This window comes from Xiphophorus hellerii, chromosome 11 (genome assembly GCF_003331165.1).
Source record: "Xiphophorus hellerii strain 12219 chromosome 11, Xiphophorus_hellerii-4.1, whole genome shotgun sequence".
In the NCBI taxonomy this organism is placed as follows: Eukaryota; Metazoa; Chordata; class Actinopteri; order Cyprinodontiformes; family Poeciliidae; genus Xiphophorus; species Xiphophorus hellerii.
The window spans coordinates 24,567,674-24,594,359 of record NC_045682.1 but is presented as its reverse complement, the minus strand read 5'-3'; the positions used below and the strand labels follow the sequence as shown (position 1 = coordinate 24,594,359).

General features: G+C 35.8%; 2 protein-coding genes across 2 annotated transcripts; both read left to right on the top strand.

Moving 5' to 3' along the window:
* The first annotated feature begins 291 nt into the window (after positions 1-291).
* Positions 292-9,534, top strand: LOC116728850 (solute carrier family 13 member 2-like). Its single transcript, XM_032577166.1, has 12 exons — positions 292-393; positions 1,626-1,754; positions 3,860-3,996; positions 5,101-5,348; positions 5,414-5,579; positions 5,654-5,776; positions 6,902-7,111; positions 7,586-7,686; positions 7,915-8,030; positions 8,919-9,080; positions 9,161-9,298; positions 9,403-9,534. The coding sequence occupies exons 1-12, from the start codon at positions 292-294 to the stop codon at positions 9,532-9,534; spliced, it is 1,764 nt and encodes a 587-aa protein (XP_032433057.1).
* Positions 9,535-14,902: 5,368 nt separating this feature from the next.
* LOC116728853 (solute carrier family 13 member 2-like) lies at positions 14,903-26,370 on the top strand. Its single transcript, XM_032577169.1, has 12 exons — positions 14,903-15,293; positions 17,595-17,732; positions 19,348-19,484; positions 20,658-20,914; positions 20,997-21,174; positions 21,261-21,383; positions 21,956-22,165; positions 23,276-23,376; positions 23,459-23,574; positions 24,608-24,769; positions 24,850-24,987; positions 25,101-26,370. The coding sequence occupies exons 1-12, from the start codon at positions 15,183-15,185 to the stop codon at positions 25,230-25,232; spliced, it is 1,803 nt and encodes a 600-aa protein (XP_032433060.1). The 5' UTR covers positions 14,903-15,182; the 3' UTR covers positions 25,233-26,370.
* Positions 26,371-26,686: the final 316 nt, after the last annotated feature.

Genomic DNA, 26,686 nt, shown 5'->3' with positions numbered 1-26,686 from the left:
GCCTCCCTCTCTTTACCAGCAGCTTCATCTTCCTCCCTGTCCAGGATTGTGGACAATTTGTTGTTGAGTTAATGTTTGATGCGCTAACTTAGACAGAGAGAGTAACTTGCAGTGTTTTTATTTTAATTTTTTTACCAAAGCAGCTTTCTCCACATGTAAACTGTTGGATCTTGGTTGAAGTTTTTCCACCTGTCCACCCTTCTCTTCCTCCTGATCCTCCTCCTCTTCTTCACACAACATCAGTGTGTATGGATCTAGTTTGTTAGAGTTTCTAAGATCATCATGGGTAGCATGTTGGATGTGTTTAGGTGGATGTGGTACCACAGAAACTACATCATCATCATCGTCACGCCACTCGCCTTTCTTCCTCTGCCTCTGTGCGTTCCCACCTCGGTGAGTGAGAACGAGCTTCACTGTTGAAATCAGAGTAATTTTTGTTTTATCCCACTCTGTTTTTCTGTTTATCTAACTGTGTTCTTACTCAAAGCGTTGATGTCAGACGTCCAGGTGATGACAACATGTCTAAACTGAGAGGAGAACAAATAGTGGTCAGCTGAAAGTTAGTCATGTTTGGTTAATCTGTGAACTTGTCATTCAATCAGATGTTTGTATTCCTCCAGAAATCACACCAAATGGCTTAAAAAATGTTGTGAATTGCACAGCTGAAATCTTTAAAGACATCATTATTTAGTATCTTGTACCAACTTTACATGCATAGATTGATTCTTCATGTGGATTTCCTTGGATTTATGTGACGTGAAAACCTTTGGAAATAAATTACTGAGAGATTATGGAAGAAACATAGAAAGTTTAAACAAATGTCTATAGTGCCTGAAAGAGTGATTGCTTAAAAATATCAAATATTTAAGTTTTGTGAATATCAAAAGAAGTTTGTTAAATGTTTTGTATCAACAGAAGACCAAAAAAGTATGATTGGTTGGAATTATTTAAAATAAAAGTTGAATTGGTTAACTGTTAAACAGTTTGCATCTTTCTTTTTACTTTATCACTATTTGGAAAGACTGAGAAAAACAAACAAAGTTAATTAGTATAAAACAAATTAAATATTTAAGTTTTTGTAATTTACAATTATATTTCATATTAATAAGTGTCCTTAGTGCCTTTATCTGCTGTCAGCGTTACTGAAATCACAAGAGTTTGTTTTTCCTAAGTAGAACATCGAACCATTAAAATATGAACATTAGATTATATGCTGTAATTTGTCCGGATGAGTTTGATTATTGATTATTTTATTTTAACAAACAAACAGAAGTAGACAGGAATATAAAGTAAATCCTGGATTGATTACAATCACAGAGGAACAATTGTGTTTTCCCCTTTTATGGAAAAATTACATCAGATCTTTATATTAACCTAAAATGTTTGTTTTTGTGAACATAAATGCTAAATTTCTATGCATAAAAGTCAACCAAAAGCCTTATTATGAACAAAATGTTGATTTGATGACCCCTGCCATGTTTGGAGCATCAGTTTTATCCAGTATTATACTAAACTAAATCTCCTCTACCGGCTTTGATTTAGCTTAAAGAAATGAAAATAAGATTGTAAACAATGTGTAAGCATATTTTAAGCTAAGCTGTGTTTATATTTGTTTGTGTTTGCAGGAAGCAAAGTGTGGCTATGTGATCATCCTGATGACTCTGTATTGGTGCACGGAGTGCATGCCTCTGGTTGTGACCGCTCTTCTTCCCGTCATCCTGTTCCCAGCGATGGGCATCATGAAGGCCTCAGATGTAAAGTTCAAACTTTTACACCTCACTTGTAAAAATCTCCTTCTTTTTTTATTTTAAAGTGGTTATGTTACTTGATCTGTGTGCAAAATTAACTAAAACAAACTGTGAAAATGTTCCTAAGGGAAAATCTACCCTCTTAAAAGAGCTTTATCATTTTTTTAAAACACGCATACATAAATAAGAACAAAATAATTAGCTTACCACTACTTTTCTGTTTGAAAAGACGTAGCAAGACGTGAACATTTATTGAATCCTAACTGGTTTAATTAAATATATTACTTACCGACTCAATAATTACCAAAAAAGTGTAATTAAAACCATGTTATAATAAATTATATTACATAAATAAAATGATAGCAAACTGATTCACCTAACAAGAAAAGGATGGGAGGAAAAAGTCTTTATATTCGTGTTTATTCCCTTCTTCACTGTACGTTGTGAGTAAAATAGTTTAATATTTATTTTTAAGCTGGTTGATGTTTGGACATTGTTGTAGTTCCATATTCAGTTTGACTCATTTTATAGGGATATAGAATCTTTTCATAGTTGTTTAAATACTTAATATTTTGAAATTCTGTTTCCTTTAAGTTTACTTTGCATGCATAGCTGTTCATGTAAGTTTGTTTTATAAATAATCAGCAATACGTTTCTACTGATTATTTATCCCATCCTAGTTTACAGTAGGGCGGTAAACTTGAGTGTCAAACTCAAGGCCCAGGGGCCAAATCTGGCCCGCTGTGGCTTATTATGTGGCCCTCTAGACTCCAAATTACGTCAACAAGTCCCTCCAGTTTTTCACAAATCCGCAAAATTCACACAGAATTAACAGATCCTCACATTGTTTTCTGATTTTACTGCAATTTTTCTTCAGTCACATTTGACCAAAAATGTGACTGAAAATCCAAGAGCAATACAGCGATTAATAAAAAGTCACATTTAACATCATACGTTAGCGCCAATATCGTAAAAATTCCTTACAAATATTTCTAAATTAACACAACAAAATCTGCGACTTTGATCGAACAATCACAAAATCCTGGATGGGCTGATCACTGTGAAAAGATGTTCAATATTATTTCATTCTAAGAAACACTTATTGAATGCTGAAGCAGTTATTTATTGATATTTAAACAGTTTAATGGGTTTTATCAGTACATTCTGGCATAAGCGGCCCTTTAAGAACATTCAGATTTATGATATGGCCCAAAATGAAAATAAGTTTAGATGATTACTTTGCAATACCTTAGTTTTGCTACATCGATTCAGCATGCAAAACATGGAGCATTAATATACTATAAATTTCCATAGGATTTTATATAAACAGATGTCTAAAGGTATCTTATGTTGTACACACATACGTACGGCTTTCTTGAGAAAGCGTCAGCGGCAGAAAATGATAAGAGATAAGAAGTATCTGTTATAAAGCACAGTGATGAAAGGTTGCTCAGTCTTTCGTCACTGAAAGACTGAACAGCACTAAACTGTTGGCGGTTTAGTGAAAACAGTAAAGATAAGATCCTGAATGGACTCTTGGAATAAAGGAACTGAGATACACTGTAAAAAATGCACAATAAGCTTAATTCAGTTGTGTCCAAACTTTTTGCAAAATTACCAAGTTGAAAGCATTCAGATGCCAGAATTTATTTTTTAGCTATTTCAGTTAAAAATTTAAAATTATTTTATTATTAATTATTTTCTTTTTACCTCCTAAGCAACAAATTAGCTTTTATTTTAATTAAAACATCAAAAAAAAGGTTCTCAAAGTTACACAGTTTCCTAACTGGTTTAAATTTTTGTTTATTCCCAGCAACAAAAATAAGAAGTGTGTTTGAAAACATTTGCCTACATATAATTATTGGGCCAGTTTTGGGGTGAAAGTCACTGGAGAAACATTGGTTTTGTCCCGACAATTTTCTATTTAAGATCTAATTTGTCATTGAACATTTTATATAAAAGTCTCTATCTACACCAGCACCATTTAAATTATTACTAAATTGCAAATGGCCGCTGGGTCTCACTTTGAACCACCCCTGTGTTAAATTTACGTGACCTGGAGCCAGTTTCCTTCAATGTTATGAATAAATATTCTTGGGATTTTTTTTCAGGTCAGTGTTGAGTATTTGAAGGACTCCAGCATGCTGGGTGTGGGCGGCTTCTTAGTGGCCATTGCGGTGGAAAACTGGAATCTCCATAAACGCATCGCTCTGCGGGTTCTTCTCCTGGTCGGTGTGCGTCCAGCCCTGTAAGAGGATAAAACTTGTGATGTCATTCAAATGATAATTTGTTTCAGTAATTCAGTGCAAAAAGTAAAAGTCAAGTACTTTCAGTCATATAAATGAGTAATTTACTACAACATATAATTGCTTTAATTTTGATGGTTATAGTCTAGTTTGCACTAAGACTAATAAAAACAAATTTTAAATACACAAATGTAATATTAATAGATAACTACACTACAAAAACACAAAATCTTACCAAGTATTTTTGCTCTAGTTTCTAAAGGAAACATTTAGTATACTTAAAATAAGACAAAACTGATTCATAAGTGACTTTTCATCAAGATATAGGGCTTGTTTAGAGTCAGTACTTTCTTAATACCGATGAAAAAATATGTGTTCTATTGGCAGATTATTTAACTTATAAAATGGGAAAAATGTTTTGTTATAATTTAAATAATCTGCCAGTTTAACTAGTATTAAGCCAAATACTGATAAAGATGGTGTCATGGTCTGTGTGAGTTTGTTGGTGGACCAAGAGGCAGCTTGTAAATTAATAATATTTTTTTTAAGGTGGAAAAACATAGAAAAAAAATCCCAGGGAGCCAGAGCAGAACAAAAACCACAAGTCCAAGAAAAATGCCATCAGCAAATAAACAGGGAACATAACAGAGCAGAATGGTTTAAATACTGTGAGGATGAATGGTGGAACAAAATACCTGGGCTGATGAGCTAATGGGTTTCAGGTGTGAGCAGAGAGAGAGAAAATGGCACACGGGGCGAGGGAGAGTAGCAAGGAACTAGGAAATGAATCTAATACTAAAGAATAACTAAGAAACATAATTAAAATACGGTAACAGGGAATAACTAGAGACAAGAAATAAACATGAACAGAAACACCAAGAAGGACTGAACTAAAGTAAAACAAGGAAAGAGACTCAAAACAACCCAGGACATGACAGAAGTTTACATATTTATTTATTCATTAGTTTCAACTGAATTACTGGAATAAATTAAAACCCAAAGAATTGTTATGTCTACATGCTCCTTAACTATTTCTCTGTTTTAATTAAGTAGAAAATAAAAAACCCAAAATATTCAATAATCTCAAAGTGAGTCCACTCTCACAGGTTGATGACAGGATTCATGATTGTGTCGGCCTTCCTGTCCATGTGGATCAGCAACACGGCCACCACAGCCATGATGCTGCCCATCTCTCAGGCTGTGCTGCAGCAGCTGCAGGCGACGGAGACACGGGCAGAAGAACGAGACCTCCAGAGCGCAGCAGAAGATAACCTCGGGTTTGAGATGGAGAGCAGAAAAATCAAGGAGGAAATCCCAGATGAGAAAAATACAGACACAAAAGAAAATGCCGTGGGTGAGTAAAATCTAAGTGGTTTGAAATGATTCTTTAAATATCCTTCTCACTTTGTGGAAATACAGTTCTGCCTCCAGTGACGCCAGAGTCCAGGAGGAAAGCCATTGAGGAAAAGTACAACCTCCTGACTAAAGGGATGAGCCTGAGTGTGTGTTACTCTGCGAGCATTGGTGGCACTGCTACCCTGACGGGCACCGCCCCCAACCTCATCCTCAAGGGTCAAATAGACAAGTGAGACATCAGGTCAGTCAAATGCGTTCAAATCGGCTTGTCCTGCTCTTCTAATGATTCATTTTCACCCAAAGGCTCTTCCCTGGAAATGGAAACGTGATCAACTTTGCCAGCTGGTTTGGCTTTGCTTTTCCCAACATGGTGCTCATGCTGGCAATCTCCTGGCTCTGGCTTCACTTCATGTTTCTTGGCTTCAAGTAAGACAGACAACCAGCAGTTGCTGCTAAAATCTTACTGAAAAACAAAAACTGAACTCAGGAAAAATGCAACAGCAATTGAAAAATATGAGAATAATAGCAAAAGATCGCCCAGATACGTCACAAACTGGAACTCTGAGTCTCTGGGAGTGATTGATCCTTTAGTGGTGGTTGAATTGGCCTCACTTAACGTCCAGGTGAGTCTTTCCTTTAATCAGTCAGACTGAGATGCCCTGCTGTCTACGAGGATTCCCAGATAACACCCATTTACAGTCATTCTTCGCAACTTTCTCTAGACTCTGAACCGGGTATTATTTAGTGACTGATATGGTAAGGCTTAGTTAGAAGAAATGGCATTCATACCCCAGTCAGTTCAAATATTCTGGGAAATTGTCTCCACAGAAAGTAGACTGCAGTCAGAGGTGGGCAAAGTACCCAAAATCAAAAGTAAGAGTAGCTCTACTTCAACATATTCTTGCTTAAGCAAAAGTAAAATGTAGCCGTCCAAGAAATTATTCAGGCAAGAGTAAAAAGTGAAAAGTCTACTGAAGTACTGAGTAACACTGATCAAATTATCAGTCATTTAATATTTTAAAATTACATCATCAGACAAAACAAAAACATAAAGTTAAATGGAAATTTGTAGTATTTTAATGACCAAAATGACAAAAATAAAATAAAATCAGGCAAAAGAAAATTTTCCAAATCAGTTTCTTTCAATAAAAAAAACTTATGAAAATTTAACAAAAACTGCAGGTGTGTGTCTGTGTCTGGTGAATTTTTGGTTTCGTTTTGTTTTGTTTTTCATTCAGTGGGTAGAGAATCCAGAAATTTTGCTCAAGTAATATTAGTGACACTTCGTAATAAAATTACTCAAGTAAAAGTAAAAAATGTAGTAAAAATACTCATGAAAGTAATTTAAAAAAAAATAGTTACATAAGTAAATGTAACTAGTTACTACACAATTGACTGCAGTCAAGTCATCTTTTCCTCCTAGTAGGGAGACGGTTTCTCATGAACGTCTTAAAACATCTTAAAATCTAAAAGCTTGTTTTTAAAATCAGAAATGCTATCAAAGTGCTATCTGTGTGGCTCTGATCTTTCTGCTTGTTTTTATTCACTCAGCCTGAAGAAGTCTTTTGGTTGTGGCATGAAAAGTGACAGAGATAAAGAGGCGTATGCAGTGATGAAAGAGGAGTACAAGAAGCTGGGCGGCATGAAGTTTGCAGAAGGAGCAGTACTCACCATCTTCATTTTGCTTGTGCTGCTGTGGTTCACCAGAGAGCCAGGCTTCATACCTGGCTGGGCCACAGTTCTCTTCAACAAAGAGGATTCGTGAGTCACATGGTTTCCCTTTGTGTTGCATTTTATGATTTTAATTGAATATTTCAGTGTTGATTTCAATTAATTCTCTGGAGTATATGCAGCAAATATTTTTGAATAGATGTTTTTCTTGCAGTAGTGAGTAGTTAGTTTGGAGAATCAGGCGATAATCTTAATGTGTGTTAATCAAATTATAAACTCAGCTCATGTTGGTTCTGTTTCAAAATATAACACCACATGTTCTGATATTGTTGCACATTTTCTCTAGACTTTAAATACCTTTGTACCGAACAGATCTCTTTCTACATATTTCACACATGTCAGATTTTCAAAACATAAAATACCAGCTGGTACAGAAAAGCTAGTTGAGTTGTGGTGGGTTCTGGTTATGAGTAAAATGGTAAGATCATCAAAAATCATCCTGACACGACAAATTATTAAAATAAATATTTTAGGTGATACTTCAAAGGTTCATTGTTTCCTTAGGTTTGTGTCGGATGGAACAGTGGCCATCTTTATGTCAATGCTCTTCTTCGTCATCCCATCTCAGCTGCCCTCATGTGGCAGCTATGGTTTCACCGAGGCAGGTGAGATTTTACCTGGACCTTCGTCATTATTTCTTGTAAGGAGGCAGTCTTTCTTAAACTTTTTATTAGCCGTGACGCGAGTTCAAAATGGTATACTACAAGGGATTATGTTTAAAATTAACAATAGATAAATGGCTTAAGATCGGGTCACTAAAAGTTTCTCAGGGTGGGTAGCAGAACTTTTGTTTTTGAACTCCATGCGACTTTGCTCATGGTTTTATGTTACAGGTAAAAGGATTAAGGCTCCTCCAACTCTGCTGAACTGGCAGGTGGTCCATGAGAGGATGCCCTGGAGCATCATCCTGCTGCTGGGAGGAGGATTCGCTCTGGCTACCGGCAGTGAGGTGAGAAGATTTTAATTACGGTAATGAAACGTTCTGTTGTTTTACCAAGTTAGTGCTGGAATTTGTAGATATTTTTGACTAGGTCTGAGCTTCCTCTGGCACAGGTGTATCAAACCCATTTTCATTTTGGGCCAAATCAAGATCATGAATTCTCTTAAAGGGCTGGTTGTGCCAGAATATATTGATCAAATTAAATTATATTATTAATTCCTGACATTAATCAGAGATTAATGTCAGGAATTAATCTCTGATGTTTAGTACCACAAACACTTTGATTTTTATTTCAGATAATCACAAAACAAACACAAAATAATGGAGGGTCTGATTACTGTCCCTCCATTAATCAGGGACATTAATCAGAGATTAATCTTAAATTAGAAATATTTGCAATATTTGCACTTATGTACGACATCAATTAAGGGTGAGGCAGCTGTTTAATACAAGTGAGAAAGTTAGTATCACTTAAACTCGATGCTTTTCATCCCAACAAATCTGCAATAATCTCCCAATTATGCATTAGTGCAAAAAAGATTTTTTGATTTTGAATTTTCACAATAATTTGCAAAAAACTAAAGGGATTAATTGATGTAATCTGGCAGTAAAAGGATAAACTGCTTTGATTTGATTAATAAAATAATTTAAGCACACTGTTATCTTGACGGTTCTATTTATTTGGCCACATAAAAACACTACGGCGGGCCAGATTTGGCCCCCGGGCCTTGCGTTTGACACATGTGCTCCAGCACTATTTCCTCATAAAGGGATCTTTAGCTATAATGGCAATTTCACAAACTGATGTAGATTAATTTGCTTAAAATCAGGTGGTCTTAGGTCAAATTAACATTTCCTGCACCTGCTTTATGTTTCGCTTTGCTTATATCTGTGCAGATTTCAGGTTTGTCTAAATGGCTTGGAGCTAGTCTGGCTCCCCTGCAGAAAATCCCCCCGTTTGCCATCTCCATTCTGCTCAGTCTGCTGGTGGCAACATTCACCGAATGCTCCAGCAACACAGCAACCACCACCCTGTTCCTGCCCATTCTTGCTTCAATGGTAAACTGAGGAAAACATACTGTACATTGTCACATATTCTTGGTTTTTGTTGGTGTTTACATTTGTTTTGTTTCTCTTAGGCCTCAGCTATCCAGTTGCACCCGCTTTACGTGATGCTGCCTTGCACCATCGCTGCCTCTCTTGCTTTCATGCTGCCTGTTGCCACACCACCCAACGCCATCGCCTTCTCGTTTGGAAACCTCAGAATCTTTGACATGGTGAGACTTAATCACACCAATACATAACCATGTGGTTAATTTAAAAAGAAAATGGTGAACCAAGAGTGTTAGATTCACTAGAATATGGTTCCTTTCTTCTTCAGGTGAAAGCTGGATTCATACTGAACATCATTGGGATCCTCTGCATAAATTTGGGCATCAACACCTGGGGATACGTCATGTTTGACATGGACACGTTTCCTCAGTGGGCCAATAATACCCACAGTAAACCCTGAGCCACGATAACAGGAGTCTATAGATCTGCTAAAGCAGAACATCATGAGGTGAGGTCTGGTTAAACCCAAAAATTATACGTAAGTCCAAGAAATTACCTGAGTAAGAGTGAAAAGGTATTTGGTAAAAAGTCTACTCAAGTACTGAGTAACATTTCATATTTAAAAATTACATAATTAGATGGACCAAAGTGTAAAGTTAAGTGTAAATTTTTGTACTTTAAAGACAAAAATGACAACAATTAATGTAAGAAACATAAAATAACAAAAGCAGGCAAAAGAAAATGTTTCTAAATCAATTTCTGTCAATATAAAACGTATAAACTTGAACAAAAACTGCAGGTGTGTGTCTGTGTCTGGTGAATTTATCTTATGTGGATAATTTTTTATGCTATAGAATACATCTTTCTGCTTTCTTTTCTCTTATTTATTACTGATGTCACTTTGTTTCAGCTGTGGTTGATGTTAAAGCGCTTTATGAATTAAACTGATGTTGATGAAATAAAATTAATGTCAATTTGTCAGGATCTTTAATTTCCCTAAGATGACTAAAAAAGAAAGAAAAACAACTTTCTTCATTTTTATATATTTAAAGGCTTAGAAAAGAGACTAATGTATAGTTATTGAGTTATTATATGGTGTACATATTATTTTGCAATACACATGTTATAAGCAAACTATTCACTACAGTATTCTCAACATATTTATATCTTGCTTAACTGTTAGGTTCATTATTAAATCTGTTTTTATTACTTCCTGATGTAACATACAGAAGAATCTGTATATAATATACTCTGTTATTTAATTATAGTAACAATTTTAAAGGACAGATTAAACAATACTTTAGGAAACTACTAACAATGTAAGTTTCATGTTGTGAACTGAATATGACACCAGAGTTAATTCAAATGACATGTTTTCTGTCATTTCTTTTGTTTGTTTTCATTTAATTTGTAAAAATGTTTTATTGTTGTAAAGCATGTATTGTTCAAGCTGTAAAAATAGCAGCTAAATGTGGATCCAAAATAAACCAACTTCAGTTGTTTATTTTATTTTTTATTTAATCAGTATTTATTTAATTTTAAAAAAAGAACATTGCAAAGAGTTTCACAAATAAATGTGAAAATTAATTTTGTTACAAACAGCAAAGTTTTGTATGTGTTAGAAGCGACCCCTGCTGGTCATTTGAGGAACTATAGAAAAGTATTTCATCACATAAAATCACAAACTTCAATATTTTTATTGGGATTTCATGTTTTCATATTTCATGGGATATCATAGATAAACACAAAACAAGTTTTACAGATTAACAAAATGTTGAAAAATGTATCAACCCTTTAATGAATTAATCAAACCATTTATTGTTTTGGTTATGGATAAGCTAGTGTCTTGTGGATCCAAACAAAATCCCAGCTTTCTCTTTTTTTGCTAAGATATGAAGAATTTGTTGAAAATGTGTTGTGTTGAATTTTAAACCAAAAAAAATAAAAATAAAAAAAGTCAGAAAAACAAGCTATTCCACAATTTTACATCTTCTGTATTTTTATTCCCCCCCGCCTTTATTGTTTTTATTAGGTTAATTGTATATTTTCTTATGTAAACCAACATCTTACAGTGCATTTGTAGTTTGAAAGAAATGGCCACTTTTCCTTTAAACATTGTGTAACTGCATCAGACTTTCCATTTTATTGATTTCTGGGATAAATAATCAACCTTAAAGCAAACACAGAGGTTTCTTCTGCCAGATTTAGTCACACTATCACTGATTTAAACTTTTAATCTATATATAGAATTAGCTGTAAATATTTTCAGATAGATTTTTCTTAAAATGTTAAATTAATAGCTCTGGTGCCATGGAAGGATGCAGAAAGTGTTGACAGAAAGATGATGCCTAGCGTTCATTCACAGACGTTTGTTACTCCCGTTTACCAGCATTAAAACTTTGCAGTCACAGTGAGTTTACAGTTACATTATATATTTGCAGATATTCTGACCCAGAATACCACCCTCCCTGCCCTTTAAAAAAGGAAAGTCAGAATGATTTAATGCTCTTAAATGGCGTACAGCAATTAAATTAGGATTGCAAGTGGACTTTGGTTGTCAGTAAAATCTGTCATTGAAGTACTGGAGTTAGTCCATTTGACATTTGACCTATTCAGTCTAGAGATAGGCCAAATGACCTGAAGGATTTTATCTAGCCGGTGCTTTTGTTCTGTAAATAAGGCCATTACCTTATAAGTACCCTGGTAATGGCCTCAACGCATCTCACAGTTGCACAATTGTTCCTTAGACTTAGACTTCGACTTCGACTTAGACTGACTTTGTTGTCATTTTGCATGCACAGGGTGTATACAGAACGAAATTTCGTTGCATACGGCTCAGGACAATGTTTGAGGTTCCAATGTTGTGAGTAAAATAAAATACAGTATAAAATATGAATATAAATCTAAATATAAAATATAAAGTGCAGGACTGACAGTAAAATAGAAGTTATTTAGCTCTGTACATGTGCAAGGTATAAAGTGGAGACCAGTTTTTGAGTGCAGTCCAGTTAAGAGTTCAGCAGTCTGATGGCAAGTGGGAAAAAGCTGTTTCGGAACCAGGTGGACCTGCACCGGATGCTGCGGAACCTCTTTCCAGAGGGCAGCAGGGAGGACAGTCCATGGTGGGGATGTGAGGGGTCACTGATGATGTTTCGGCCTCAGGACACGCATCCTGCATCGATGGTTGACCTGACACTTCGCCCTTTTGCCTGAGCTGGGTGTGGAAGGTTGTTGCCGAAGCAGTTTCTCCTTGTGTGCCTTCTTCTCACTCACATGAGAGTTACCGAACTCTTTTGCAAGCTCAACCAGGAAGTCCACCCGTCTCTCCTGCACCCCAATGCATGCCTGATAAAGCACATGTGCATTCAGTGCTGCCATGTCAATCATGTTTGCCAGGTTTGCTGACCAGCTGTCACATAGTGATGGAACCTTGGTCACCCCCCGCAAGATAATGACTGAAATAAATGCCATTAGTTCTTGTGAACTAAATAGGTGAAGCAGTCAGAGAAAAACATTACTAATTTCTTTTAGAAAAACCTTTGCATATTTCTTGAAACAGATTGTATGTTTTGCAAACTCTATGTACATTTGGCAAAATGACCTGTAATAATGCAGCACAACATCATGGATCAGCTGCAAAAGGTCACATCTCTCCAAAAACACTTCATGTATGCTTCAAAACTAGACTGAAGAGCATTACCTACAGGAGATCTGATCTCCTGTTGGTATCATAGATACCCACCCCCAACATGGACTATTCACACTCCTACCTTCTGGCCTGACGGTCAACGGCCACATTTACAATTGAAGAAGGGATGCTAATTTGAGCCATCAGAGTCGTCAGTTTGGACTCAGGTTCTTTTGGCACTGTTTCAGTAAGTCTGGGGAGAGGTCGAAAACCTAGTACTCCCAGTAATACTTGGACTGCTGCCATTTCTCCAATATCTCAAAGGAACGAAGCAGAGAAAATACAGAACTGCTGAATCTCACATGGCACAAAAACATTTAAGCTGTCAGAACTGCTGTTGGTCCAACCGACACACTATATGGCACTAAATCTAATTAGCAATTTGTTTATAAGTATTCCTGTTTTTATGATAGCTATTAATCACTAAGCAAGTCATCTGCCAGACTGTCGATGAAAAAGGAGCTGGCTTTAGTCAATGATCAAACCTTGAAAGTTCTCATGTATCCTGTAGAATATTCACTCATATAAAAAAACGATTTGGTTTTTAAAATGAATGTATTATAGTGATAGTGTCATAATAAAACCATATTCTTTGATTTCTTTACTCTTTTCTTGCTTTACTACCACTTGTAGTAAGAATGCAAAATAACTGCATTTTGCAAACCAAAAATAAGGTTTATGTTTTTATTCCAAGATGGCAAATCTGACAAATGTTTCAAAAATTTTTATAGCTACAAGTTGAGTAACAAAAAATAACTTTCTGTTTGTTCTATTTTGTTGATGTTTGTTACAAACATAAAACTACACCTGAATCTTTTAGCTGCTGAAATCTGTGTTTTGGTTCATAGTTGTGTATTGTATGATCTCTTATCTCACATATAAAGTGCAGGAATAAGTAATTTATAAAACACACAAAAACTTATAAGGGAATAGTTTTTAATTATTATTTCACAGCTGTTAAATTTTGCATTCATATTCAGAACCGGCCATTTCTTTACCGCTTTACTGGCCCTTTGTGTCTGTATTTGAGACAATACTGTATCCATAGATGTTTGCAAATAGGGGAAAGAACTTGTAAAAAAATTTTTATTTCTGAAACTCTAAGTTTTAGAATAAAATTCTTATGTAAAAACTTGGCAGGTTCAAGTGCTGGTATTGCATTATATTCTCTCTAAAACTAAGCATAAAGAAATGTATTTGCTTTGTGGAGAATAAAATCTTTAAAGTTGATGCCAAGTTAAAATTTACATTTTTGCTTATATCCCCTTTTAAACAATTAAGAGTTTAAAACTGCAGACCTATTGAAACAAAATATAAATTTGATTCTTAATTTTATGTTCAGTAACAGGTAAACTTAACAATTTTGTTGGAAATAGAGACAACAGAAACTAAAATATTTATACCTTTAAAAGAACAAGGTACTACTAACCTGTTACACATTATGAAAATATTTAAAAACAAAATATATAGACAGTATTTTTATGTATTTGTGGAAAATACATGATATCTCCTTAAATACTAGCCACATGAAATGCTTGAAATGTTGTGAATGCAGAACTATAAGTAATGAAACTATCGATTTAGATGGTGCTTATTATGTTAGTCAGTAAGTAAAAGAGTTTAGATTCAAGTCTATTTTCCCCTCAGTCATTTTGTTTAATGCTGGTTCAGTAGGTGAAAACATCCGTTAAAGGTCATGAACTTATTTTATCGATAAAAACATTTAATATGAAACGAGAGATTTGGTGTGAAAACTAAAAGCAAGGCAAAAAGAAACTTTAAAACAACACAACAAAAGTAATAATGACAATTCATATGATCAAGAAATTAGTAATCGAAACTATTAATTAGGATTTAATTTGTGTTTCCCAGTTGAAACATCTTGGATAACACATTCAGAGGTAAAACTTGGCCTGGTTTTTCACCTCAGGTTGTGAAAGCTGAACTCTTGCAGACCTTGTATTTCAGACTGTCAGCATGATCCATCTTAACTGTATGCACGCCCCCTGACCTTTGGTTACACATGATGGAGCTGGACTCCTCCACCTGATAAACTGACCATTGTTTGTCTATCATTGGCTCCATCTGTCTGCTCCGCCCCCTTCCTGTACAGCTGCCTCCCTCTTTACCAGCAGCTTCATCTTCCTCGCTGTCCAGGATTGTGGACAATTTGTTGTTGAGTTAATGTTTGATGCGCTAACTTAGACAGAGAGAGTAACTTGCATTCGCTTTTTCTTTTTACCAAAGCAGCTTTCTCCGCATCTCCACTGTTGGATCTTGGCTGAAGTTTTCCCACCTGTCCGGCCTCCTCCTCCTCCTCTTCCTCACACAACACCAGTGTGTCTGGATCAGCTTCACACCTACCAGGCTTTAGCAGAGTTTTCTAACACAGTTTTTTTTGTTAGAGTTTTAAGATCATCATGGGTAGCATGTCGGATGTGTTTAGGTGGATGTGGTACCACAGAAACTACATCATCATCTTCATCACGCCACTCGCCTTTCTTCCTCTGCCTCTGTGCGTTCCCACCTCGGTGAGTGAGAACGAGCTTTACTGTTGAAATCAGAGTAAATTTTTGTTTTATCCCACTCTGTTTTTCTGTTTATCTAACTGTGTTCTTACTCAAAGCGTTGATGTCAGACGTCCAGGTGATGACAACATGTCTAAACTGAGAGGAGAACAAATAGTGGTCAGCTGAAAGTTAGTCATGTTTGGTTAATCTGTGAACTTGCAATTCAATCTGATGTTTGTATTCCTCCAGAAATCACACCAAATGGCATGAAAAATGTTAAAAGAAGTGCACAGCTAAAGCTGTTTGGTACCAACTTCATATACTGAGATTGATTTTTCATGAAATTTCTTGGCAAAACCTTTGCAAATAAATTACAGAGATTATTGGAGAAACATAGAAAGAAAATTTTACATGTTCAACAACAACAAAACATCTCGAGACTACCTGTAAAGTTACTTAAATATCTCAAATAACTGCAGAAGGAAACATAATGTTTTCTTCTGCAATTACTTGTTGGATTGATACAAATAAAAAGACCAAAAAAGTATAATTTTAGATAAATGTAAGCCAGCATGACAGATTGAAATTCTTCAAAAATAAAAACTGTCTAACAGTTACATCAATGCAATCCTGCCTGTTCAGGCTTTACAACCCAAAAGTAACAACTTCAAAAGTAACAACTTTCTTTTTATTTTATCAGTTTATAACTGAAATCTCAAGAATGTGGATTGAGCCTATTCTACACATCTGATCCTGTTTTTTGTTCGGATGAGTTTGATTTTTATGTTCTTGTAATAAATCCTTTTCGGCCATTTTTAATTACAGGAATGTTATTTTGTAGCATTTTTTCTTTTCCCCCAGTAAAAATGCAAAAACACGAAAAGTAAACGAGATTTTTCTCCATGATCAGATTTCTTACACAATCCAAAACCTGGTCGACTCTGCTGTCTTGTCATCAAAGCTTCCCGAGAAGTTTTTTAATATTCTTTCTTTTTTGTTTTTGAACTAATAAAGCTCAAGTTTCAAAATGTCATGAAAAACTGACCAACGAATGGCTCAAATGGTTTATAAAACTGAGACACTCAAATAGACTCACGACTGTTTATCAAAATAAATAATGAAGGCAGATGTTGCATTACCTATATCAAATTTACAATTAATACCCACCGTAAAAATCACAAAAAAACATATCTTCAGTATTTTTGGTGTAAATAAATATTTGGAACCTGCATAAAGGATTTTGTCAATGGAAACTTTTGTGTTGGGTAGTTTAAAATGTGTTTTATATTTTTACTGAGGAACTATAAACGCTGTCTTATGAGACAAGAGCACAACAGTTTGTTTTATGATCAAGGGTTGCTACTATCTGCCTGTCTAAAGTCTTATTACCTTTTAAAGAAATGCAGAGATAAGACAAAGGACATGAATGCTGTATAACTTGACAGTAACTCAGCGTCTATGTGCCTTTGCTTGAGTAAAATGTGATAAAATGAGCATCAGTTTTTAATATACAGTCAAACGTTTTGTCCCCTCCACATGGATATTGATCCATACTTTTCTTATTGGTGTATGTAGCTGATCACAGCTTGTTCAGATATCTTACCCAATATGCTTTCTGAGAAATGACAGCAGATGGGTTAACATCTGAGTTGTATCAATGCCATGGTCCTTGAGTAACTTTATTGCTTTGCTCTGTGACACAGTGCTTCGTTATGGTGGGAACAGCCAGGATCAATGCCAAACTAAACCTAGAATATTCTTCTTGGTAGATCATTTGATCTTGTGTTCTTGGACACCAAATCTACTGGATGAGAATCAATCCTGCATGGATGCTTTACTGTCTACATCTGGGGTGTCCAAAGTGTGGCCCGAGTTCAAGAACGTTACAAATTTGGGCTTCCAGTAGAAGTATTTGATATAGATCAGCGTCTCTCATACTTTTTCATGCCGATGACCACTTACCCCATTTATCAATACTCAAAGACAATCTAAGTGGAAATTGCCCCCACAATAACCCATTTTATTGAAATATTAGTCTCTTAACTCATTGTTCCTCTGAATGTGAAGGGTGGGGGTGTGGGGGGCTTGTGCTTCATCCTGATATAGAGATGACTTCAGACCTCTATTTTAAATTTGTATGAACATAAACACAACATTTCTGTGCATAAGAATAATTTCTTTTTGAAGCATCAGTTTAATCCTGGAGCTAAAATATAAGAACTTAATCTCCACCAGCTTGGATTTAATGTATGGAAATGAATAATATTTGGTTGCTATGAAAGCATATTTGTGACTAACTTGTTTTTTTATTTGTGTGTGCAGTATTCACAGGAAGCAAAATGTGGCTATGTGATCATCCTGATGGCTTTGTATTGGTGCACGGAGTGCATGCCTCTGGCTGTGACCGCTCTTCTCCCTGTCGTCCTGTTCCCAATGATGGGCATCATGAAGGCTGGAGATGTAAAGTTCCTATTTCTACTTTTATATTTCATTATGTAAAATTGTAACCACCAAAAAGAATACTTTGGGTTGTTTTTTTTTAAGCGGGTATGTTTCTTGATCTGTTTGTAGAAATATACTTGTACCTGCAGGAGAGTTAACTGAGATTGGGCTCCAAAGGGAAATTCTGCCATCTTAAAAGGCCATTTTCAATAATTTAATAACTTTGCATTGAGGTTTGTCTTATTAACATTTATAACACATAAAGGCTATTCACTTCATTTTCTACCCAACCCTAGATTACATCAAATCCTTTCTCTGAAACATCTTAAGTTTTGAAACAACTGTTTATCATGCAAAATGCAGTACAATGCAATTTGGTGAAGTTGATAGGGAAAATGTCAGCAGTGTAGCGGAACAAACAATAAAACTTTAAAGAAAACATCGTCTTTTGGATTTTTTGGTGTCAGTGACTGGTCCTACGGCTGGGGAGGCCTCCGGTGGGCAACTGTAACGTGTGTGCCTGGCCATTGTGTGGCGATGACTGGGGGTGTGGCTTTGCATTGGTAAAAGGGCTATCCCGAGGCTTTCACGATGGCGTCCTTCCTCTGCTGCTTTTCCGTGCTCTGCTGGCCCCCGGCCTGGTGCCAGCCTGTGGTCTGGTTGGTGGGGCAGTGCAGTGCATCTTGGAGCACCACAGCCGTGGCTGGCAAATTGTGCTCGACTTGAGGCAGTGGGATGGATACCTAAGTGGCCTGGGTGCAAGTGTAGTTTCATAGATGGATGGACTGAGGTTTCTGGGGTTGCTGGCGTTTCCTGCTCCATTCCTTTGGGGTGGGTACGTCGGAGGTTGTAGCTTGTACTTTAGGGGGGCTCTACACCTTTTTGGGTGTGGAGTTGCTGACATTTTAGTTGGTCAGGAAGTGATTTTGAAGCTAGGCTTAGTGTTGATTATCCCTGAGCAGAAGCTGCAGTGATGATGACGCTTATTTGTAAGGTTGCAGGGTGAATTGATTGTGATCTGGTGTTTGGTTGGACAAGTCTGCTGTGGTTGCATGGCTTCTACTCAGCTCTATTTTTAGTCTGGTGTGGCGTCATGCAGGTCCTTCATATTAATCTCGAGTTGCACCTGTCTGTAATTTGGAGGACCATCTAAAGTATGAAAAATAGTGACTTATAGTCTGGAAAATACAATATTTCAAGTGGAGGATCATAGTGAAAGTTGTAATTCTCCATTTATGAAAGTAAATCTTTTGGTAATTAGACAACAATTCTAAGTGCCACATTAAAGGAAAAAACAAAGAAAGTGTTAACTTAAACAGCAAAGAATGTCTCCGCTAGCTTAAGATAAGATATAACCGTTTTAAACCTGCTTCAATGATGGGTTGTTCTGTCTCCTGTTTAGTGCATTTGAGATATGGACTCACGTGAAGACACTAACAGTAAAGATAAAAGCTCAATCTGAATTGGCACTTCAGTAACTTTAATATTTTTGGCCCTGACTGGTAAAAAAGGAACTGAGAAAATGTGTAAAAATTACACAAGAAGCTTTGAATGCGTGTGCTCAGATTAATTTTAATTTCTTTTGGACATAGTTTTATTGCCATGAATTAATATTCTTGTTATCTTTTTTCAGGTCAGTATTGAGTATTTGAAAGACTCCAACATGCTGTTTGTGGGCGGTCTCTTGGTGGCCATCGCAGTGGAGCACTGGAACCTTCATAAACGCATCGCTCTCCGTGTTCTTCTCCTGGTTGGTGTTCGTCCAGCCCTGTAAGAGCTTAAAGCCTGTGATGCCACAGATACAGAGTCAGCAGCTGAATCTTGATAAAACAAATCATCCTCCAAATGTTTCAGTGATTAAATGCCCAAAGTAGAGAGCTATACTAACAAGAGTTAATTTCTTTAATTTGGTGATTATGATTTAAAGATAATGAAAACCCCAAATTGTTTTTAGAACATTTAAAATTTACAATAAAAACGATTTTAAAGACAGAAATGTAATGTCAAGTCTGCTGACTTGACAGCTGTTAAGAAAATATTATGCTGACTATAAAGGTTGTTGCTAAAGAAACTGGGTGTGCAGACAGTGCTGGATCAAGAATATCAATGGAAAGTCATGTAGAACGAAACAGTGCAAAGAATATGCATTGGCAGCAGACATAGCTACATTCACAAAGTGTGCATTGCAATTGGAATCAGTCTTTCAAGACCCACAACCTTGCTAAAGATAAAGACTAAAGATAAAAAAAGACTGGACTGCTGGTCACAGGTCCAAGGTATTGTCTTTGGACAAAAGCACATTTTACATTCCAATGTAAAAGAGTGGAAAGAGACACAATCCAAGTTGCTGAGGTCCAGTAGAAAGTTTCCACAGTCAGTGATAATTTGGGGTGTTATGTCATCGTGTAGGTCTAGTCCACTGTGTTTCATCAAGTCCAAAGTCAGAACATTCATACACCAGAGCACTTCATTCTTCCCTCAAATGACAAGCTTTATGGAGATGCTGATTTCATTTCCAGCAGGATTTTGCACCTATCCACATTGCCAAAACTGCAAAAGGACAAACACAGTTTATTGACCGTAACAAAAGTTGCTCAGGCTAAGTATTCACAAAAGATACTGTGGAATACACTTTTTATCAGGCCAACATTTCTGCTCTAAAACTACCCTTAACTTTGGGTTTTGGCCAATGAGCAAAAATTGTCAAAACTGAGAAATCATTAGTAATTAATTAGTATGCCACTTATTGTGTTTAAAAGAAATTGTTGAATTACCTGCACACATTAATGTCCAAATAATATTTTCTTGAACTATACATACTCCTTATCAACTGTTTTTCAATATTTTAATTAAATTGAATATAAATAAACAAATATTAATCTCAAAATGGGTCATGTTATGCAGCTCCTGTCAATCATAATTGTCTTTCTTCCACTCTCACAGGTTGATGATGGGATTCATGATTGTGTCGGCCTTCCTGTCCATGTGGATCAGCAACACGGCCACCACAGCCATGATGCTGCCCATCTCTCAGGCTGTGCTGCAGCAGCTGCAGGCGACGGAGACACGGGCAGAAGAACGAGACCTCCAGAGCGCAGCAGAAGATAACCTCGGGTTTGAGATGGAGAGCAGAAAAATCAAGGAGGGAATCCCAGATGAGAAAAACACAGACACAAAGCTGCAGCAGGAGAATGGAATAGGTGAGTAGAATCTCAGTAGTTTGGAAGGACATATTATAGAAAATAATTCTTTAAATAGCCTTTTCACTTTGTGGAAATATAGTTTTGCCTCAAGTGACTCCAGAGTCCATGAACGAGAACAGGAGGAACGAAACAGAGGAAAAGTACAGCCGCCTGACTAAAGGAATGAGCCTGAGTGTGTGCTACTCTGCGAGCATCGGTGGCACTGCTACCCTGACGGGCACCACTCCCAACCTCATTCTCAAGGGTCAAATAGACAAGTGAGACATCAGTTCAATCATAAGTTCAGAGGGTTTAAATTATTCTCCTGCTTCTGCTCTTCTAATCACTATTTTTTCACCCAAAGGCTCTTCCCTGGGAATGGGGATGTGATCAACTTTGCCAGCTGGTTTGGCTTTGCGTTTCCCAACATGGTGCTCATGCTGGCAATCTCCTGGCTCTGGCTTCAGTTCCTGTTTCTTGGCTTCAAGTAAGACAACCAGAGATATGAAATATATTGAAGCAGTTTCAAGTATTTTGGTTGTACCTAAATTGTTATTGATGAAACAAACGCTGAACTCAAGAAAAACCCAAAAGTAATATCTCCATGGAACTCCAAGATAGTGATGCACTTAACAGAAGAGAAATATAACAACAGCCAAATTATTCACAGTTTAATGACAGATACGACTAATGATCACGTCAATCATAAGGGAATGGGGGTTATCTGGTACGAAATAAATACACAGCTAACTTTACAGACAACATGAATCTTCAATACTCACACTTTCCTCCCAGAGGTAATGTTTCCACTTAAAACAAAGTGCTAAGCTAACATTAGCGTGGAAGGCTAACATTAGCATGTCCGCGTTTTGTTTTGATTTGATGTGTTGATATTGAACATATTTTATTGCTGTTCTAGTTAATCCTGTGTTGAGAACTGTTATGGAAAATGACCACTTTGAACATCTTAAAATCTAATAGCTTGTTTTTAAAATCAGAAATGCTATCAAAGTGCTATCTGTGTGGCTCTGATCTTTCTGCTTGTTTTTATTCACTCAGCCTGAAGAAGTCTTTTGGTTGTGGCATGAAAAGTGACAGAGATAAAGAGGCGTATGCAGTGATGAAAGAGGAGTACAAGAAGCTGGGCGGCATGAAGTTTGCTGAAGGAGCAGTACTCACCATCTTCATTTTGCTTGTGCTGCTGTGGTTCACCAGAGAGCCAGGCTTCATACCTGGCTGGGCCACAGTTCTCTTCAACAAAGAGGATTCGTGAGTCTCTTTATTTTACATTTTATGACTTTAGGTTAATATTCCGTACTTTTGTTCTTAACAGAGTATCAGTTCAGATTGTTGTTTATGTTGGTTCAATCTCTACATCATGCGTTAGATTAGATTTAGTTCAAATCGATGATCTAAAGATGTCCGCTACAGCCTTTCTTTTAGTGATATAGTTTGGCCGCCATCCAGCAGGGGGCGCCGGTGGTCGTTCATAAGCAGAGCTAGTGATGCAAAGTTAAAGATTGCGACAGATCAAAATGGAGGCCTGTGTGGAATACAAGCTACACTTTATGCGGTTCTGCTTTGAAATATCTACATACTCATTAACTTTCAGTTTAATAGCGCTCATTCAGTCGAGCTGCGACGGAGTAGCGTCAGTTTATTAAAAAAATATTGAAGGCTAAGAAGGCGAGGATGGAATGACGGATAAAAATGGTAACATAATGAAAAAAAAAACATTGCGCCAATAAGCAAACTTGAGGGCTGTGTAATGCACTTAACTTAATTTTAATGTCCCGTCCTTATTTTTTGATTGTTGATTCAATGTTGCATGACTTTGTGTTTTTGTGTTTGTCATGACGTAAAGCACTTTGAAATGCCTTGGTGCTGAAATGTGCTATACAAATAAGATTTGATTTGATTTGATATGAATGTCTACATTTAAAATATATATATATCATAAATATGTCTAAGTTTATTTATGTGAGAAATCCACAGTTTTCTATTTATTCAGTCAGTGTTTAAATTCAGTATATTATAAAAAATAACCTACTATGTTATGGAAAGATGGTCAGCCTTCTTAATGCATGAGAAAGCTCAATATTTTTAAGAAAATGGCAGCTTGTAAATCAATTTTAGATTAATTTTCATCCATGCTCATGCTCTGATGTTGCTGCACATTTCATCTTGACTCTAAATATCGTTTTCTGTGCAGGTTTTATTGTACATAATGAAAAATATCTTACAAATAAATTACAAAAATATTTTTATATAGCAAAAATTTGAGTCTTGATGAAGAGCTTTTATTAAAATCTTGATTTCATTTTATAGTTCGGACGTTTTTATTGAGACCTTCTTAAGTAACTTGTGTTGTTTCCTTAGGTTTGTGTCAGATGGAACAGTGGCCATCTTTATGTCAATGCTCTTCTTTGTCATCCCGTCTCGGCTGCCCTCATGTGGCAGCTATGGTTTCACCGAGGCAGGTGAGAGTTTACCTGAACCTTCATATTTCTTGTAACCCAAATTATTTAAGTGTATATATTAAAATGTTTCTTCATGTTACAGGTAAAAGGATTAAGGCTCCTCCAACTCTGCTGACCTGGCAGGTGGTCCATGAGAGGATGCCCTGGAACATCATCCTGCTGCTGGGAGGAGGATTCGCTCTGGCTGCCGGCAGTGAGGTGAGCAACCAGAAACTTCACGTTTTTAAATTCACAGCTTTGCTGGTAGTAATAATCTGTAAGCTGTCACATTGTGCCTTTAACTGCCATAAATTATTTCATACTACTAAACATCATTTAGTTATCTGCTCATTTACACAGCTATTTAATTTTTTATGTTTTAAATTTAGTCTGTTTGTTATGTATTAATATTTAAACTGTTTTTTGTAAATTATTTATTTTACATATTTTTTATATTCACAATTCTAAAATATTTTCTGAATTTTTTCATTTTCTACTTATTACTTATTTTGTTACTTTTCAAAAGGGTTTTTATTTACAGTGTAATTAATATATACCTGTGTAATACTTATGCACTGTAATTTATTAATTTTATTACTTTTATAATTAGAATTTTTAAAATTATTTTTATAGATATATTTATATTTTTTATTTCTACTTATTCATTTTTTTGCTTATTAATTTTATGTTAAATCACAGAATCTAGATTATTTTTATTTTTGCTAATTTATTTTTGCTAATCTTAATTTTTCTAATTGAAAAAAATAATTTTGCTGAAATTATTTTTCAGCAAAAATAATTTCAGCAATAGTTTTACAATACCCGATTCATCTTGGATTATTATTATGATACATACATACATCTTAAGTTAAATTATGATCAATAATATAAACAAATAACTTGGGGGATAAATTTATGTTTTTATAACTATAGATAATGTGTTATATCATCAGCAGAAGAGTTTGACTGGTCCTCTAACCAAATGTGCTTCAGTTTTACCAACTTATTACTGAAATATGTAAAATGTTTTTCATGGTGTTCACTATTTCTTTGTGTTCCCATAATTGAAATCTCTCAAACTGATATAAATGTATTTTTACTAAATAGCTGTTAATTAAGTCAGATAATTTTAGGGTAAATGTTCCTGTTATCTTCCCATATGGATATTTGCAACTAATTCTTTCATAATCTGTGCAGATGTTTAACATTTTCTTCACCTGCTTTATGTTTCGCTTTGCTTATATCTGTGCAGATTTCAGGTTTGTCTAAATGGCTTGGAGATAGTCTGGCTCCCCTGCAGAAAATCCCCCCGTTTGCCATCTCCATTCTGCTCAGTCTGCTGGTGGCAACATTCACCGAATGCTCCAGCAACACAGCAACCACCACCCTGTTCCTGCCCATTCTTGCTTCAATGGTAAACTGAGGGAAACATACTGTACGTTGTCACATATTCTTGGTATTTATTGGTGTTTACATTTGTTTTGTTTCTCTTAGGCCTCAGCTATCCAGTTGCACCCGCTTTACGTGATGCTGCCTTGCACCATCGCTGCCTCTCTTGCTTTCATGCTGCCTGTTGCCACACCACCCAACGCCATCGCCTTCTCGTTTGGAAACCTCAAGGTTATTGACATGGTGAGAAGAATTTAAATATTTAGTTATTACTCACAACCATGTGGTTAATTTAAAAAGAAAATGGTGAACCAAGAGTGTTAGATTCACTAGAATATGGTTCCTTTCTTCTTCAGGTGAAAGCTGGATTCATACTGAACATCATTGGGATCCTCTGCATAAATTTGGGCATCAACACCTGGGGATACGTCATGTTTGACATGGACACGTTTCCTCAGTGGGCCAATAATACCCACAGTAAACCCTGAGTGGAAGCACTGCCTGTAATGCCTTGTAAAGTATTTCTATATCTGCTAGCACATCATGAAGTGGGGTCTGATCAGAGCTGAGTAAATTTGATAACTTATTTTATGTATAAGTTTTGATGCATAAAAGACATTACTCAGGTTTATCCTGAGTCCCATCCACTGACCAGTAAGAAAAGCTTTTAAAAAGAAACAGCTGGGGCGCTGTGGTGGCGCAGGGGCAAAGCATGACCCACGTTGAGGCCTTAGTCCTTGTAGCAGTGGTCGTAGGTTCGATTCCCGGCCTGGCGACATTTGCCGCATGTCTTCCCCCTCTCTGATTACCCTGTTTCCTGTCAAACTACTTTCAAATAAAGGCCACTAGAGCCAACAAAATCTTTAATAAAAAAAAAAGAAACAACTGTCATGCAAAATTAAAAACGTCAATTTGTCCAAATTTGTAAAACTTAAAGGTTTCTATTCCACCAGAGATGATAAAAAATAGACTTTATTTAAACAAATACATATCATAGATGTACAATACAGACTATTGTATGATTATTTAATTATGATATAGTGTAGACATTTTTATACAGCAGCTTGATGAAGTATAAAGAAAAAACTTTAATCCATGCAATTTTTATCTTTAATTTTTTTTACCTTGTTTAACGGTACATTGTTAAACCCGTTTTTATTACTTCCTGATGTCAAGCTCAGAGCAGAAAAAAACTGGAGGTTTTTTCCTTGTACAAATTTTTCTGAAAGTGTCTTCACCTCATTATTAATCTCATTTACAATTGTTGCACATATCTTTCAGTGATTTTATTTTTATCCTGTTACTCTAACAGTCTTACATAGAAAATTGAAATAAATGTAAATTATCTTTATGTGTTAATTTAATTTATTGCTGAAAGTTTAATTACAATAAGTTGTAACTTTTGGTTGCATTTTTGGTTGTGTTGTGTTTTTTTGTTGTACTGTTTTTATCACAAGCACAGAATAAGACTTTTTCATTGTTTACATACTGTACTTTATTTTTTAAATCTAATTTTTAAAAGATGCACCATTTAGCTGCTGAGCAAGTGAAAAAAACAAGCTTGTTCATTCAAACTCAAATTGTCAGGATGAAATAATTTTGTCTTAATAAAATGATATTAAAATATTTGTTTTGGTTTGTCGTACTTGTAGAAAATTGTTTCTGTGGGTCTTTTACCCATTCACAGATAAAATCAGCCAGCCAAGGATTAAAATCTGGTGAAAGTTGACTTGTGATGAGTTTATGTCTTTAAACAGGATTATGAAGGCATTTTTTAGAAGAAGATTCCAAATAAATGCCCAATTGCCCCGGCTTCATTAATATAAGCTGATTGGAGGAAAAACAGATATTTTGTAAACATTTATAAAATAAAGTTTTTATAAATCTGTGTAATTTTTGAGAGTAGATAAGTTGCTGCAGATGAGATATTTGAGGAAAATCT